The sequence below is a fragment of the Prinia subflava genome, chromosome 2 (assembly GCF_021018805.1).
Source record: "Prinia subflava isolate CZ2003 ecotype Zambia chromosome 2, Cam_Psub_1.2, whole genome shotgun sequence".
NCBI classification, from domain to species: domain Eukaryota; kingdom Metazoa; phylum Chordata; class Aves; order Passeriformes; family Cisticolidae; genus Prinia; species Prinia subflava.
Window position 1 is genome coordinate 93,690,412 of NC_086248.1, and position 19,440 is coordinate 93,709,851.

General features: G+C 36.9%; 1 protein-coding gene across 1 annotated transcript in view; it reads right to left on the reverse strand.

Annotated features, from left to right (window-relative positions):
• Window positions 1-19,440, reverse strand: part of USH2A (usherin) — a 372,599-nt gene that overhangs the window by 339,695 nt on the left and 13,464 nt on the right. The window contains exons 4-5 of the mRNA XM_063391039.1: window positions 1,447-1,582; window positions 226-289 (exon numbers count right to left, since the gene is read on the reverse strand). Of these exons, the coding sequence (XP_063247109.1) occupies window positions 226-289; window positions 1,447-1,582 (200 nt within the window). The remainder of the gene's footprint in view (window positions 1-225; window positions 290-1,446; window positions 1,583-19,440) is intronic.

Genomic DNA, 19,440 nt, shown 5'->3' on the forward strand with positions numbered 1-19,440 from the left:
CAACAGTTCAAAAGCAAAACACATTAAGTTGTTGAATTTATTTTAACTCAAGATTTTTTAGATTAAAGGTAGTCTTTGAAATGAGGCTCAGAAAACTACATTGTCATAAGCAATTATCTAAAGGAAACATCTGAAAAGCACTACACTTAGGGAAATAAGCATATTGTTATCTACACTTCCTTCTCGCTACACGCTCATTTTGTTACAAAAATAAAAGTTCTTTACCTGTTTGTAAGTGCCACTGGGTAAAATCGAAAATCTTGCATTCTTCCAACAAATTGCTCTAAACCTAAGGAAATATACCATAAATAATCTATTGAGCAGAAGGCAGCTTTGCACTGCATGAGAGCACCTTTAATTCAGCACTCAGAAATCTCTCTTGCACAATTACCCCTCCTGAATGAAACCATCTTGGACCTGGACAAAACTATAGAGGGCAGTGACTTAATTTTTTTGATAAAAAAGAATGATTTATAATAACTTTATAAGAACATTTTGTACCTATCTCTTTTCTGATTAGAGAGGTGGCACAGGGATCGGCTCATTAGACAGAAGTAATGAGCCAGTCCATGTGCCACCTCTAATTAGAGAAGAGATACAGTAGGTACAACTGTACCTATCAATTTATACAATAAAGATAAAAAGCATTTTAAAATATTCCTTTCTTTTACATGATTATTAGCTATCCAGCATTCAGAATCAAAAACACAACAGAATACGGTTCCAAATACGAGCTTTAAGAAATGGAACATGGAGTACTTTCTTGCCCAAAGCCACAACAAAGCTATTTATGTGATATATATTTAGAAGTTAAGTTCAAATTGTGCATGTTCCTGAAGAGCAATAGTCAGTGGTCTTACACCTGCAGAGCCAAGAATTACTGAAAAGCAACAAAACATCCCCCTACTGTTCTTCAATGATCAGGTCATGATATAGCACATATAAAACTCTAGACGCAGATGAAGAATAAAACTCTCGGGCATTACTAGAGGCTGAAACGTTCTCATTCTGCCATGGTTTACGTGAGTATTGATAGAACTGAAGAACACAGCCAGAAACCTTCAGCTCTGTTCCTGATGCTGCAGAGAGAGGAGTGCCGTCTAATGGCCATGCACAATTCCATTCTGAACAGTTCCCTATATTGACTCAGAAAAACTACAGGCAGAAATTAGTGGAATAAGTCACTTTACATACATGTTTTAGTGAATTCAGGAAAACCTACCTATATGCAGGAATACATAGATGTATGGTAGATGATCATAATTTATTCTATTTTCCAGCCAACCTTTTGAGAAAGCTAATTGAACAACAGGAGTTTTCTTCTGCAGTAAGGTACTACTTCTCAGCATATAGATAACTTGAAATTAATCACACACTTCTTTTAACCACATAGTACATATTTTATTTTGACTATTCCAGCGCATTCCACTAAAGTACTAGATTTACCTGTGAAGCTTTGTCCAATTTGCAGGGTGCCATCACCATCAGGATCTACAACCGCTCCCATAAGGGTCCTTGAATCAAAAGGTGTGTTATCATCTTCCCAGCCATTCAAGAAGAAACTAATTCGGCTGTGATGCACCTATAGAATCAATGTGAAGGGGCAAACAAATGCTTTTATCACTCAACCACTTTGATTTCTCCATAGATAGATATTTTGTCTATCACTGATTAACTGATAACATTACCTCTATTTGCTGTGTGTCTTTATTTTTGGTGCCTACTGAAAACAATTACCTCTTTTTCATTAATAGATGAAAAAATCTCTCAGATGCAGAGAGTATAAAATTTTCACAGGGGTTACATCAAAGAAGGAGCTACAGTACAGGGATCTGGTGGAGATGTAGGGGAAGAGAGGAAAAGAAGGGTAGGCGTGTTTCACGAGGTACAAGGCTGGTTACAGCTCCATCACCACTTCGGGCCATGGGCACATGTTACAGCTGTCACAGCTCTTCTCATACATCACTTCCAACAGGCCTCAAGGGGCTGCACACCATGCTCAGGATAACCAAACACAGGCCTCTAACAGCCCCCAAAATGCCTCCCTAGACCCAGCACGCTTCTTCCTACAAGGGCTGAGGGGAACGGTACAGGAACTGCCTACATCTGCTTTACACCCACTGGGTAATTCCCTTTCATCAAGGGAACCCTTGGCTAGGAATATGCACTCAGCCAGCACCCCAGGGTACTGTTTTCTGCAAGTGCTCCCTTTCCTGCCAATTCATTTTAAATCTGAGCTAACGTTCAGAGAAATACTTTATGGCATTCTCCCAGCTCCACAAAGTCACAAGATGCTGAGCTTTTACAAAGTTGAGGGTTTTTTTTTTTTTTTTTTTGCATTAGAAATGCTTAGTTTTAGGTTACCCAAAATTAGGAAACGTTTAATAATACGGGAGTGTCTTTCAGCGTTAAATTATATGAAATTCAATACTCTCATTTAAAAAATCCAAAATGAAAACCAGAAGTATTGTGGCTATAGTCAGGTTCCCATTAATGAAGTTAATTATAGAAACTAAGTTAGACTTACTGAAAACTTTTATTTCAGAAAGTTTATTTGCAAAACAATTAAATTACTTGGGTTTTAGCAATGTTTAGCTTGCATAAAGGTTTTTTCACATTAGAACTTGGTAGCTTTAAAATTTTGAAACACCATTTTGCTGCTGCCAATTTACAGAGCATTATTTTAATTTTGCAGATGTGGATGCATGTGAATCATGTCTATCAAGGCCAATAAAACTAGAGTACTTTAGCCCATCTTGACAGTCATGCCAATCAAAAGAAAATAAACCTGGAATTATTGGTTCCATAAGAACAATACCTATGTGAGGACATAGAAGATTTGCAAGCCAGAAATATTTATTGCAAAAAAAGGAAGGACAGAACTTATTTACCAGTTAACAAAATACCAGCTTGAAAACCACAATATAAGCACACACAACACTACTCTGACAATAAAATCCCTCAAATTTCAGACCAAGATAAATGGACACAATTATCTATAAATCTGAGCTCAGATGATCAGCATCAGTGCCTTGGGCAACATGAGTCTATCAGCATTTTAAGAAAGAAAACATGAAACAAGATGGAGGGGTTATCTTGGCCTTTTTTTTTCTGTTTTGGCTTCACACAAGATTGTACAAATGAATTTTTCCTCCTTAAACTGTACTTTCAAACATACACATGCATGCTGAGCTTTATTGCCATTTCCAGATTCAGTCAATATTTCCCAAATTTAGACAGGAATATTTATTGCTCTTCCACTGATGGAAATTTGAAGGCTATTATCATAATTACTAAGCCTTGAGATTTGTTCAAAAAGTTATTGCATATGAGTTTCACAGCTCAAAATACATCTCTCCATTTTAAATTATCTTTTGTGTTGACACATCAATGACCTAAATATAGCATTTTCTTTATTTAATTTTAATACAAAGCCCTCTAAACATCTGATGCCCTATTTACAAGAGTCTAAGTACACGTATATATTGTGGTTACATTGCATTTTTTTTCTGCATCACATTTTTTACAGCCTGTTACTGTCATTTGGTGTTTGACTGTTATCATCATAAAAGATACAGGCTTTTCTACTTTGTTATTTGTAGCATTATCTCATGTTTTACAACATCTTTGCACAACATGCCTGCACATGAAATATAACTAGTGAAAAGTTCTCAGTGGTATTAATGCATAAAAAAGAATGTGGTTCCATCTCTACTGTCTTTACCCAGCCAAAAGCTGATGAACAGCCAATTTTCCTTTATCACATTAGCACAGCCATGAGGGAAACACATTTGTTCTAGTCAGCTACACTAAAGATACTATTACCAATCTAACATATACATGTTTTATATCAGCAGTATTCTCAGAGTATGAGGGAGCCAACAATATATTAACACTAGCATGACAGTTTATTTAAGAAAAGAAAATTGTCTCTGTAGAGGGACAGAAGTTAGAAATGTATGGCTAAAGCTCAGTGTCACTGGTCTAATAAAGGTAATAATTCTTAAGCTTTCTTTATAGCAGGTAACACTCCTGTGGCAGCTCTGTCATATCATTCAAATAAAAATGTTGCCTCTTACAAGTTTAAGAGTACCTTTATTTTTAGTCAGATATGAAGCATGTTTCCGCTTTCCTGTTTGCACTGTAAAACATTTGTAAGGGGAATTCAGAAATGGGCATGCTCACCCCTTCAGCTTCTTGAAGACTTACTGTCTCGGGCGCAGCTTTATAGGACCTAATTCTGCCTCCCCCTGTGGCAAGCAGAGTGCTCACCTCCATGCACCCCATACTAAAATCAGGGGGTCTGTTTATGACTTAAGAGCAACAGAATTGGGCCCTAAGTGACCAGGTATTTTTACTTGTTGAAAATAGGTGACTAATGACAATTTTAAATCTCCCTCCCCCCTCCTCCACCACCAATCTCTTTGTATTAAATAGGATTTAGAATAGTTGGGTTTAATATAGCACATCCCCAAGGTAGCCCTAAGCACTTTACAATGCTGAATTGGATATCAGTAGTGCAGTGACTGTGTAAGGCAAAGGCAGCAGTCATTATGCATTTGGCAGTAGCTCAATGTAATGATCCCCCTGCTGGTTATTAAAGGGGGTATGAATATCTGACATGGGAGGAAAATGTAGGAGGGAAACCATGTGTGGTATAAAAAATCCCAGCGGCTCTCCACTGTGGGAGGAGAGGAGGTCTCAAAGTTTGGTGTCTGTTTAGACTGAGCTAAATAAGAGGAAACGTTGGCACCGAATGGGCTGTTTGATGGAGGTATTTCAGGACTCCAGACCACTGGCATTAAATTTCATACAATAGCACAGAACTAAAACAACACTTTCCCTCCTGACTAGGACAACAGGATTATTCCCCAGTTGTCCTTATTAATAATGTGTTCAATAGGAATTTGCCCCAAGAGAGTAACAGAAGAGGGGTAGAAATGTTGGCTTTGTGGTTGTGCAGAGCACAGAACCAGAAGCCTGGGACATCAGCACTCTAATCTCAACTCTGCAACCACCTCACACTCCTATGCTTCCCCATCTGTCAGATACAGCAAATCACCTCTCCAGGAGGTGGCAAGGATTAGTTACTAAGATCCATTTGCTCTGAAACTACATCAGTATCTGCCAACATGGAACCTAACATTAACTGCAAGCAATGGAAAATCCATTTGATGGTGAACTGAGGTAACAAAAGATACCAATACTCTTTCTTCTAATAGCGCTCTTGGTATGATCTGAAAGAGTTCCAAAGATGAGAGGTACTGGGCCAAAGAGCTGAGAGGCAAGTTCCTTCAGTGCATCCCAAATTAAGCAAATTGTGCATCAGAGACAGCAATACCAAACAAAAGCCCTTCTTTGCAATGAAAGCTTCCCTGCCCTATGGGTCACAGTACTGCAGAATCACAAAATCATAGATTGGGTAAGGTTGGAAGAAGTTCACGTGGTCCAACCTTCCTGCTCAAGCAGGGTCATTCCAGAGAACATGTGGCACAGGATTGTGCCCATGTTATTGCTAATAAAATGAGATGGGTACAGGAAAAATATTACAACTTTATTTTCTTACCTAAAGATCTGTGGCCTTCAGATCTTACCCATGAAAACACAACAATGAATTATAACATGAATTTCGACACTTGGTTTGGATCAGGGAGAACTGTCAAGCAAACAAAAGCCACTACTTTCATCTATTAAGTGCTAACAGAACTGCTAGCTTCCACTATATTGCAGTAATCTGCGTGGCAGAAAAGAAACATCACAGCCAAATACTCCACTTCAGAGCAGTTGCACTGGCTAAGGGACTACGGCAAAAAGCAGAAGCTCCTTGACTGAAGAATATCGTGGGTTCTCTTTTTTTTATAAGACTTATATTGTACTGATATTTACAGGTATAATGAATATTGGTATACCAATGTATAAATAAAGAAATAGTATAACAGTTATACAAGTAAAGAGTATAATACATATTGTAAAAATATGTAGTAGCACAATAAAAATTAACAATATGCTTTTTTCAAGAAACCAAAAAGCCTAATAGTCCTTATTATCAACACAGAGGCATCAGAGATTTTGATATCAAGTAGAAGACACAGCTATATTGACTCCACTTTTTTGAACTACAATGACACTTTTGAAGCCAAAGCCAGTTTGGGGGAGTTCTGAGATCACAATTTACAAAGTTTTGGCTGTCATGTAATCACTCTCACATTTATTGCCTTGCATTGCACATGTGTAATGTCTGGCCCACTTAAGCAACATATGCTTTTTCTTCACACACATTAATCACCCTGTCATCAGAATGTCCTCTTACATACATATATAAAGGCAACTGAGACAATTTTAGTCTCTTCCATGTGGAATTGAATTGCACCATTTCAGCCAAAATAAATGAAGTACTGAACCTTTCTTCAGTGATCACTATGATCTTTGTGCATTAGTAAGATTTTTCCATTAGAAGCTGGTCCTGATATTAATACAACCCATACATCTCATGCAAAATGATTTCTAATAAATAAGATAGGAAGGAGCAACATAGAAAAGAATCCTTTATGTTTCATTAAAAAAAAAAATCCCAAAGAATCCCTACATGTCTCACAGCAGAGCTGAAGCTCACCAACCAGAGATCAAAGCTTCACTGCAACAAATGACACAACCAACAGATGCAGTAGTCTCATTCCAAAATATTTTAATTCCTAATTAGTATATGCTTCAAAGACACTTGTTTTTCAGTTAGTACAACCTTCTCCTTTATGTTATCTTTGCTATTCCAAAATTATTGGCATGGGAAATTAAAGGGAGTTATTTCAAGACAACAGTAATCTCTTCCACTGGTTGAATACACATTTTTTACTCTTATTCATCATAGCTTCTAGTAACCATAAAATACAGTTTAATCTCAACATTTCCTTTTATCATCTTATGTTCTAATAACTAGATCACAGTGTCTGGTAAGACAGATTAATAAACCAGAAAGATGACTTCCCAGATTTGCAGGCCATAAATGAGGAGTTCCATAACAGACAGAACTCTGGCACCAAAAATGAAAGGACTTTAAAAAATCTTCTCCAGTCATTTAAGCCAAATGATACCAACCCTGGCCTACTTAGTTTTCCAGCCCACTGAGTGATGGCAAGCACTTCAACTGCAATTCAGCTCTTACAACTATTCAGGCCATCACACAAAGTCTCAGATGGCAGGGGCAGGACTGACCAACACAGACAAAACAAGAACCAAAAATGCATCTTCTAATACTAGGAAATTACTACATTCCAGTACATGTAATAGACACCACTGTTTTCAAATAAGATGAAAAAGGAGCAGCTCAGGGATCTATCGCATATACCTGACAGTGAACAAGATTATTCCAAAAACCAGATAACTGCATACTAAAATTAAAAAAAAAAAAAAAAAAAGGTTAAAGATGCACTTTTAGCTAATTTGCAAATGCATTTTTTTTTAGATTTAAAACTTAATACAAAACTAAAACACAATGCCATTTTCTCAAATACAAGGAAAAAATCCCATATCCTTCCCCAAATAGCAGAACAAAAAAATAAACTGTAAGAAAACTCAAACAAGTCTGTTTTCATTTTCCTTAAAATAAGTCCTATTTGCACAGCAGGAGGTTACTCAGAATTAGAAATAATTATTATAAAGAAGATAATACACAATATCTAGAATTTTAAAATGCTTTATGGGAAGCAATTAGGTAGCTATACAATTTATCTTTAAGGCACAAAAAAAATGGGGGAGGGAAAAAGTTCAATTTATTTTCCAAATCAGCAAGCTAGCAGGAATGACCCCTCCCTTTACTTGTCTTAAAAAATAAAGCAACTCCAGAATCAATAAAGTTACACAGGCTTTACAGAGATGTAAATTAAAGCAGACGTTAGCATAAATGATTTGCTTAATCATTCAGAAATAACAAGGAATCAGAGATTATGAGAAATCAGGAGGAGCTGTAACTCACCCAGCTCAAAAATTACTACACAACATATCATTACAATTGCTTACTGTTACTTAATTTGGTATGGTTCATATAAAAATTTCCAGCTAAACACAGCTTGCTATCTGTTAAAATAATCAAGATTCAGAAAACCTTTTTTCCTTCTAAATGTATTGCAGATTTGCATCAGGAACTTTCTCAATGAGTGTATTCTATAGAAACAGACAGTGTATTAACACATTTTCTCCCAAGGTGAGAAAACAGATTAAGGTTATGACCAAAATGACAGGCCTGTGGCTTCCTTGAATACTTTAATAGAGTCAACAAATCAACAGTGGTCACTGATGACAACAGCGGAAGGAAGACAATAGATGGAAGGAGGGGAATTAGTGATGCTGCTATAATGGTCTAATCAGAAACTTGAGCATAAAAATCTTTTTCACCTTCAACCTGTCTAAATATGCTCTTTTTGCCTGCTCATATAAAGATATACAGCATATTCTCCCACTGGGGAACACATAGGTTCATGTATTTCCTCTGGAAAAGCAGGTGAGAAACAGAAATGTAACAGTTAATAAAAGCAAGAGTAAAGGGCTTTTGCATATCAAAGAGATGAGATGCACATAGGTATGTATTTCAGTATTTTCTTGCATAATTGCAAATCTTGCTGAAGCTGCAGTTACAAAGGCTTCCACACAGCTTTAATATTTAATAAATGATTTTCTGTAAAGAGGAAAGGTCAGTGATATAGACTTATGCAAAAAAACTTAGGGGGAAAAACCAGGATTAAACCACTAGTAAGAATCCAAGCTTACTTTCAGCTGTCATTTAAGCAGAGCTAGTGACCAAAAACCACAATGCATCATTTTATTTTTTTTTTAATCTGAACATCTACGTGTCCCTAAATTGATGAGTCAGAAACGGCAGACAACTTTCTGCCACAATTCAACACCTTTCATCACTCAATAAATTCCAGAATTTACATACTTCGAACAATTATTTTAAAGAATCCTTCCCTAGGCCCCTTTTTGCCTTATTCTCATTTTGCATTATTCTGCTAATTTTTACTTCCTTTTTCTTGTCTATTTTATTTACATTTAGCCTTACAAAGAACAAACAAGGAGGAAAAAAAAAAAAAAAAAAAAAGCAGCAAAAAACCCCAAAAAACCCAAATGCAGTGAATACAGGTGGGAGCAGATCCTTGCCCCCAAGTATTCTTTTTCTCAACCATTATCCCAAACAGGGAACAAACCAGTTTAAGCTGGGAGGGAGAGGGGCAGGCACCGATCTCTTCTCTCTGGTGATCAGTGGTAACCCAAGAGTATGGCATGAAGCTGTGTCAGGGGAGATGTAGGCCAGACATTGGGACAAGATTCATCATCCAGAGCATGGTTGGGCTCTGGAACAGGATGCCCAGGGAAGTGGTCACAGCCCAAGGCTGACAGAGTTCAAGAAGTGTTTGGACAATGCTCTCAGGGAGTCTTGGGGCTGGTGCCATGCAGGGCCAGGAGCTGGACTTCTATGACCTGTGTGGGTCTCTCCCAACTATGATTGTGTGACCCCAAGAGCTCAAAACTCCTATTCCTCCCAACCCTTCAGGTAATCACCTTATTATGAATTATGATATGAAGGTATCAGCCACATTATGACTTCTTTAGAAAAGAAAGAGGTTCCCACAGTTTAACCTTTGCAGATGAGTCAGGGTTCCACATCACTCTCAACCATCTTCTACTCCACACATTACTCACTAGCACTAGTACAGAGCTTGCTCCTACAGTCCCATGTGGCTTAGGTGTCCTTACAAAGCACAAAATGCAGCCTGACCCAAATTTAAAACCTTAGCTGAATGGATAATACATGAATAAGGACTATCATAGTGATAACATTATTGCTAGAGATGTTTGGGCAGATGTTTTACATACATCAGTGGTCTTCTTTTTTTATTTTTCCCTCTCTCAAAGACAAAACTTAAAACTTTAAAATAAAAAAGAGTTCATTTTTAGAGTTTTACATTTTCATTTAATTTTTTTTATCTGGAATGAAAATTGAGACAACAGAGGGAACTTGGCAGACCTAAAGCTTGGCAAGAGATAATGAATTTTTGTAGCAAACATATGAGAACAAGAATATGTCAGGAGGAATTTGTCTATGAACTTCTTCTCAAACAAACCAAAAAAGACACTAATAACCATGTTAATAGGGACAGGGGGTTGTGGGAGGGAGGGCTGTGGAAACTAAAGAGTAATATCCAAGAGGACAAGCCAGCTCAGACAATTTATCTGCATAACACTTGACAGACAAATGGCACCTTCTGTACCAACAAAAGAACTGCCTGATGAGTTTGCCAGTGAGGTTAGTGCTGCTCCAGCTACAACCCTGTCACCATTTCAAAGCTTCAGTCTGTTTTTAGTTTGTTTGCCCAATAGCAAATGCAGAAGCTACACACTCAATAAAATCAATTGTATCTGCTCTTATTAAATGATTGGCTCACATTTATAAATTCCTCTCTTTCCATATTCAAATACTACACTACCTTCACATGGCAAAAAATGCAGGTTTTAAGCTGTAAGAACTCCATGTCCCCAGGCAAACTCAAATTCAGCCCTCTGTATTTTAAGCCTTTAAAGCAATTTAGCTGCAAGTCTGAAGGAAAACAGAAGATGATAGAGGCAGGTACAACCCTTGCTACTATGGAGGTTTCAATGTGATGCTTTTCACACATCTTTGGTTCTCAGGACAAACAGCATTTTACAGGAAGGAAGCAAAGAAGGCTTAAGGCTTTTCACTGCCACCACTAACATAAGTAACAACATGGCCAGGGACTTTATAATAATGATTTTCAAAAAGAAGATGCTTAAGTTACCATCCATGGTTAGGGGAAATTCCTTTACTTTCAACCACTCTATCATTTTTACAAGGAAGACCTGCCAACACAGCTTTGGGCAGAGATTCATTATGTAACTTGCCAAAACTACAGAGTCAACTCTGTCATCTCACCAGAGCACATCAGTTCTACCTGAAATATTCAACTAGAAACATTTTAAGTATTTTATTTTTGATTCATTCATATCAAAATTCAATGGTGTTGTAATCCTATTCTTCAATGAAAGACAATTTTTAAAAATCTCCCTTTCAGAACCTCCTTAAGCTCTGTAGGAAAATCACCTTTGCCTTTAAGAACAGAAACTGTATTTGTGAGTGGAAACAGTATATGCACCTGGTATTTGGTGTTGAAACACTGATTTTTTTTATTTTTTTTTTTCAAAATGAGGATACTGCTTTAAGCTGACTAGGAATCCGCTCAGGGAAATGGTTTGAAATAATTCAAAAGTTTGATTCTTCAGTATGTTCCAAATGAAGTTTCAATGTACCTAAATTCACCATAAACAAGATCTACTAACTGAATCAAGGATTGAAACTCTTTACTCAGACTATTTTAGAACTGTTATGAGAAATTACACGGAAAGATGCCTTTCTTTGCAAAATTTATAGAGGATGCTAACACACATCAGTATTTGATGACACTGTGCACAATCTTGTTGCAGAATCCAGAGGATTTTAACTTTCCCTAACATAATAGGGTAAGAACACCTGTGCTGATGATATTTCCCTGCAGGCCAGAAAACTGATAGAATGCCAGAAAAACATTCCAAAGAGAATAATACTTTTTCATCTTTGCTTACATCCTCTACCTCTTTTTTCTTTTCTTATCCTCTTCTTGTTAGACTTTGACAGACACTTTTCCAGAATTTCCTGATAAAAAAAATTCCTTTATTAGATAGCTTTTGAAATTAAAACTGCATAAATAGGAAAAAACTACCATTTTTAAAATACTGAAATTGACTCATCACAACATTCTGTCCAGAGATAACAAGTGGAGTGACTAGTACTTCAGCTGTGAATTTATTTAAATGTAGACATACACATGCAGTATTAGGAAGGCAAAAACAGGATATGAAATAAACATAAGGCATCAGCTCTAAGCTCACTGTCAAGAATATACCAAGGCTTCTAACCACAGAGTTCAGCTGAAGGTAACTATCTGTCAAATGTAATCTGTGCAAGTGAATATGTTTAAGCTGGTGCTATGAATCAACCAAAATTGCTTTGGTCTTATTGACATTCAATTGCAAGAAGTTGCAGCTCATCCAGTCCAATAGACATCTGACAACACCAAGAGTGCTTCAGTGACAGAAAGCTTTAAATATAGATGCAACTATCATCACAATACACATGGAACTAAACTTTATGATCCCTCATACCATCTTCAGAAACGGGGCATCAGCTGAATGCCGTAAGACCACATGGTCATTCTCTCTGCCTGTTGCCAATTTCTGCAGTTAACAAATCACTGCAATTTAAAAAAGAAAAAGAGAGAATACAGACTGACAGAAAAAGACCATTCAGTCTTCCACCAATGTCCCGTTAAATCTCTCTCCAAAATCCGCTTCTGCCATTATTAACTTTGTTCACCTTTTAAAAATAAAATGCCAAATCAAAATTTGTTCAAACTGTTTGCCTTAGTTAAGGGCCAGAGCTACAACTACAATAAACTGCCTTCAGCTTCAGCAATGTCTTTTTACACCTGCCCAGATTCAGACCTCAAATATGTTAAATTTACGTTCTTCCTCACATCTGTTCTTTACACCTTGAAACAACATGTCTGATAACACAGGTATGTGGGAGGTAGAAGAATAAAGCACTTTGTACAGAGGGTCCCAAAAGGAGACACAATTTGTGTCCTAACTCTGCACAAAGAAAGGAGTACCACCTGCAACTATGTATGTGTTTGTTTCCCTCTTATCTCTCAGAGAAATCCTGCCATTTCAGCAGTACATGTTCCAGCACAGCAGTCTTTTTCTAAAGATTTTCATATATCCACACCAGCTTCATGAGTTGTTACATATCCCCATAATTGCCCTTCCCAGCTCAGGCTTCCCTTGCCACAGTGAATTGAAATCATCCCAGACTCACAAACAGATAAAAGAAGTTGGGAAAGAAAAAATATGTCTACTACATACAGCTTGCAACCATGTTTTAGGGTGATGCACAGTGGGTTTTTGGGGAGAAGTGAAGAGAAAGACTCATGACCATGTTATGAGTACTCTAAACTGTTATGCCCACACTCTGAGAAATTCAGTGTGAAAAAATCAAGAGACTTGAGGAAGAAACCTCATCAGGGGACCACAGTGACAGAACTATCTTAAAACAGAAGGGCTGGAGAGGATATAAAGGGACAGTAGAAGAAATGGTAAAGAACTGCAAAAGGGAAGGAAAAAGCATAAGGTCGGGAGGGGCAAGTTGTCTCTTTGCCTTTCCTTCTTTTGCCTCAGGCCCATATCGGCCTTTCCTTTTCTTGACTTAACTGGGATGAATTTTAATTGCAGCCTCTCTACGTGTTTTATACTCTATGTACTCTCTACTTGTGTGGAGTGGATTTCCCATTCATCACAGGATTGCAGGCAAAAACCCCAGGAGCATTTTGCTTTCCTTCAAAGTTAGCTTTGCTAAAATCAATAACTTTAGGGCTGCTTCTCCATCCAGCCCAAACCCCCGCCCCACAACCATTTCAAATTTCATGATTTTTGATCATTTGATTTTGCTTCTTGTCTCCACATACAGATTTCTATTTACAGCTTTTCTATAACTGTGACAATATTCTCCACTCCTTCATTAAGAGTATTAAGACAGCAACCTTAGAGCAACAGCAGAAACATGCTCTCATTTGTAGTTTGAACACAGTTCCTATCATAACTGATCTCTAACACTCTCTCTCCCTACTGTCTTCTCTTCAGTACACCAGCATTCTTCAAATCAAAGTTCTGGTTTTCTTAAGGACCATTGTACATCTTAAATACTTTCATGGTTGGGGCTTTTTTTCTGACCAACAGCAATTCTGGCATGACATCCAAGAATCACAACTGCATTAAACTGTCCTTAGCTTGCATGCAAACCACTAAACTCAGTTTTTTTAAAAAGTGCTTTGAAAAAAAATTAGAATGGAGGGGGTGAGAGCAGGAGTGTTTCCTACTGCAGATGAAGTATCATCCCTCAGCAATATTGTTACATCTCTTTTAGCTTAATATTAGCTCTCCCTTCACTGAAACTGTGTATCTTGGCATTTTAAATCCCCCTTCATTTTCCTGGTTGTCTCTCTTATTCCAATAATATCTTTCTTATCCTTGAAAACATGTCACTCCCATTCAGCAGTCTTATTACATATGCTCCTAGCATTTGTATAAAAGATATTTAGCTTTTCTCTTTGCCCTCCTTTTCTTTTTCACTATCTCCTACAATGTTAATCCCTTCTCAGTGGGAAATGGTTTTCCTTCAATCCAAGTCTTTCTTTTCGTGCATAGATCCACTAGTTCAGCTCGAATTCCCCAAAGAATATAAATTAAAAAAAAAAAAAAAAAAAAGGGGGGGGGGGGGGTGGGCAGGAAGAGATGTAAGGGGAAAGAACCCTGGAATGCTCCTGAAAAATTTAACTCTGTTCAAAAATAAACCATTTATTAATATACATTTGACCCTAAACAGCAAAAATCAAAAAGCAACTGGAATGCAGACTGATTCATAATGCAGTTTACAAGCTTAAGAAAAATTAACACCTATTTCATGAACAAAGCCTTCGAGATGCAAAAATGCAAGTAAGAGCAAGCAGAAGGATCCAAAATAAGAAACGTACAAGTTGTTCATTTTTAGATGGGGCAATTTTAGTACTGTATTAAAAACCAAGTGATGCAACCCATACTCAATTATCTGATAAACCAGGCTGGAGACAAAGAAAGATCAATGTGAAAAGAGAAAGCTTTTGAAGTGGTCTGTATTTTTAAAGAATCGGTATTTTAAAAAGTAAACACTGCTTTAGAACTAACATTTAATCAAAGATTAGTGATGCTTTCGCACAGAGTAATCATTCCAATTTTAGATTGGCAATTTTCACCTAATCTTTTGTTGACCAGTACTTTGAAAGTATTTCAGTAGGATGAACTAGTATTAAAATGGTTAATTACAGCTATGCCACTTCCTACCCCAGCCAGCACTGCACCAATATCCTTTTTTGCCAGTGTCAGTAGAGCTGTATGAATCTGGATAGGACAAACACATTGGGGCAGGGGAGTGGCACAAGAAGTCAAGAGTGCAAAACTGCAAATACAGATTCTGTTAGAAACTAAATTACCAAATAAGCTTTGCTACAACTACTATTTTAACCGTTGATCAAACTCCATTCTTTTTATATGAAAAGCTTTAACAAGTGATACCTGTGCTGTAAATGAGAGCCAAACAAAAAAAATGAGAGTATCCTAGTCACCAGATCTGAAAATGCATGAACAATTGCTTTCTTGCTGCATAATTACTCTATTTTCCCCAATCACAGAAGAAATCAGATCCAATATTCGATGATCACTACAGTAACATGAAAGGAGACAAGTATTAAGGATTCAACAAGCTGCTTTTTAGTAGCTAAAACGGTTACACAGACTTGCCACAATTAATTGAAGCAAAAGGTCAGAAAGTACATTTTAGATAATCTCATAACAATGCATATTTTCTCTCTGCCCCCTCCATTTAAAATACAGCTAAACCACTGATTCAGAATTTTCACAAACTACTTGTAATCATGTAAATTAGGGAGGAGATGTGGATGTCAAAGGAAATGTCCCTCCTGAATAAAGCCTTCTGCTTCTCTAGTCAAAGAATAAGCAGATACCTGCACAAATAAGGGCAGCTGTTACTAACATACAATTATTAACCTTTTATAGCACTATCAGCTGAATAATATATTTTAGTCTTTTAAACGGATTATATCTGAAGATTTTGCCCCATTTTACACTGCTCAGTACTGACTCCTAAGTCATCCCCAAATTTAATGCAAGAATACATTGGCTCTACAAAACAGAGCTGAACAACTCTGCTGGGACTGAAAAGTTGAAAATCCATTCCTCTGTCTTTTTGGGGGGATGATTTACATAAGAAGAAAGCAATTATTCTTGCCCTCTGAATGCCTTGCCACAAAATGTTCCATGTATCTAGTTAAGGGATTTTTGCAAATAAAGTCTCATCTCTTCTTTCAGGGCTTAGTTTCTTTTCATGGTCAAGGAGCCACAAAAGTCTGTCTTTGATTCTTTTCATATTTCTCCCTACAACCTTACTTCAGGCCTTTCCCTCCTCCTCTGTGCCCTGCTTTCTTCCGTCCATCACAAAGTCCTTTAGAAATGGTCATTCAACTACTCCTTTGTACTTTAGCTCTCCAATACTCTTTTTGATGGCAGTTCACTGTAAGCTTCAAATTTCATTTTTTATAATAACTGCTTTTTTCCAGAGTTACTAAGCATCTTAGCAGCCAAGCTTTGCCACAGATCCAAACTGTGCTGTTAATTGCACAGAGACTAAAATGGACTTTGGAGGACAGTGTTTTGGTAGCTTATTGTCAGTAGTTTATTTTTGGAAAAAGTTAAATGAAATAGTTTATGCAGCAGCTCCCCCAACTACATTTTGCTAGAGATGGGCCAGGAGATGACCAGAGGAGGCTGCTTATCAAGTTCATAGTGATGTCCTGAGCACTTTGGAGTACAGACACAGAAGAGACAGGAAGATTACTGAACAGCACAGATGAGGATATCAATAAACACAATTTAAGGAAAAGAATAAAGGTCCTTCAAACATAATTAATTGCACTCAGAAGTCCAGCAAAAAAGTGGCAATGCAACCTGTTATGTGCGTAATTCCCTGACTTACAGACAAGAGGTACATACATAAGGCACAAGTAAATAATAACTAGAGAAGCTCGGAAAGACAACAGACTTTTTCTTTTGACCAGTCCTGATTCCAAGAACCACACAAATCCCATGGGACATGGTCATCAAGCTGGAAAGAGAAAGGCACATACCTCTGAGTACTGAGGGTAAATCTTCAATGGTAAGAATTTCAACATGAAGAAACAGAAGTTTGAAGTTCAGAAATGTCAGAGTAGGAGCAATGTTGATGGTTTACTCTATGCTGCCACTGAATATCTCATCATGATTTGCTTAGAGGTGCCATGAAGATGAACCTCACAAGATAGATAGGCCATCTACAATCAGTCAATAGCAAGGATACACCTAAACACCCCAGGAAAGGAGAGAAGTGGAGTTTGAGAGGAAAATATTTTGGCTTTTATTCAGGAGGCAGAAGATAAAAAGCCAGTGCCATTCTTTGAAATGCTGCCAGTATCACAAAGGGTCAGACAAGCAAGGCTGCGTGACTCTGCACACAAACAGTGCTTGGAAGAAGGGATTTAGGTCAAGTCCAAATTGAACCCCCTTTCTAGAACAGATAGAATCAAAGGAGGGTCAGCTGCTCTTATACCCAAATAAAGGCAGTTTACTCGTGTATCAAGATGGGAGAGAAACAAAAGGTTCAGCGAGAAAAATCAAGTATCTAAACCACAAGTGTCCTAACTAAACATGCACATGGACTGTAAATGATGACAAAATATATCTGTCTTTGAAGTCTAAAGCCCAAGATGTTTGAACCTAAATGTCAGGAATTACACAGCTCATACCACTGATAAAGTGTTGCTATACCTTTAAAAAAGCTCAAATTTTGATAAAGTAAATGAGCTAGTTGTACTAAAACATATTACAGAAGCTGTTATTCCAACCCTTTTTACTAAAAAAAGCAAACAAAGAAACAAAAAAAACCCACCTTCAGATTCAATGGAAAATCAGAAAAGAAGCAGAAACAAAAAAAACCCTCTGACCTATTTTCAATTAATCCTGTACAGAGCAAAGAACAATGCAGAAATCAAAGTTATAGACATGATGCATGAAGAGGTCTTGGACCATTTCTTCTGGGAACCTATCAAATCAAGTCTGTACTGGATGAACAGGTTGGAAAAGCACATGAATTAATACTGTACACTAGAAAAGGTAACATGACTTTTGTGGAACGAAATCAAGATCCAGTTTGAATTCTTTGAAGTAAAGATGCATGTGGATAAGAAGAATTGACCAATATAATATACTGGCTTTCTAGAAAGGTTTCAAACTTGGGAGAGATTAAATGGTCACATTTCACACAGACAGTAGTTTATCACTAACTCCAGGAGTCTCTGCTATCTAAGATTTTGTACAGGCTTGAAAAGTGACGTGAAAAAAAGACGGAGTGAATACATGCAGACAATAAAAGTCAAAGCTTACTTCAAAGGTACAGACAGTCTCAAAATTGTTAAGGAACGGGCAGTAAAGTAACAGACTAAATGTCTTGTTAACCACAAGGTAGCAGACAAGAAAAATATTCTTCACTAAATTCTGGATAGTTACTGCTCCAAGCAGTCTTGGAATTACTATAGAGAGTCCCCCGCTAATGAGCAAAAAGGAAACATTTGTTATTGGAAAAGAAATTAAAAATAAGCCCACAAAACTTTATTGTTTAGAAATTTATGGTGTAAAGTGTCTGGGATAACAAGTGGAGTTCTGTCCCTTGCATCCTCAAATAACCCCAAAAGTTTCTGAAAAGAGCAATGAGGATGAACAAAATGCAGAATGGCTTTAATACAAGGAGAAATCTCATTTATAAATTATTTTATAAATTATTATTTAAATTATTGATAAAGTTCTATAATCAAAATATCAAAAAGCATGAGAATGATAAAGAGAAAGAATCTGGCAAAAGAAATTGGCAGACAGCAGATATAAAACAAAGAACAATTTTATACAGTCATAATTCCATATGAAGAACTCATTGCCACAAGAGCCCAATGCCAAAATATAAATAATATATATTTATATCTGTAATTATATATTTGTAATTATAATTATCTATAATTAGTTATATGCCAATTTGTAAACAATAAGAATAATAATTAGACTGTTAAACTAAAAATACGTCAGTTAGTGACTATTCAAGACAGTCTAGCTTAAGAAGCTTCAAAATCCACTGATTTTCATAAAATAAGTCAATGATACATCTAAAAGAAAGTTGTTCCTATTAATTTACTCTTCTTTCACACTCCAAGACAGGCTATCTAGACAGCCATCAAACAGAGGAGTCCTTAAATTATGCAAGAATAACAGCATTATTGAGCCAAGGCACTGGAAGGAATACATGGACAGAAGGAGTTCCTCCCCCTCTTCCACCCCACAACTTTCTACTTTGCACACAAGCTGATAAGTTGTTCAGAGGCAGGAAATATTCTTTGCTTCCGTGAGAAAATGATACATGTGAAGTCTTACAAGATTCCCCCTCTGGACTGCCACCAGCACACACAGATTTTGTGTTGTACAAGATCTACACATGTAATTTATGTCACCCTCCATTTGTTGCACACACAGATGTTAACGCAAGATGTAAGACAGAGTTCACACATAAATAATGGAGGTTGCACAAAGGACAACCTGAAAGTTTCACATTCCATTTCTTGATCAGACTTCTGATTTAAGTCTGTCTTTAAACTACAAAAACCTGAACCAAATGTAGAAATTACTTTTAAAAATAAGTAAACAAACCCCCCA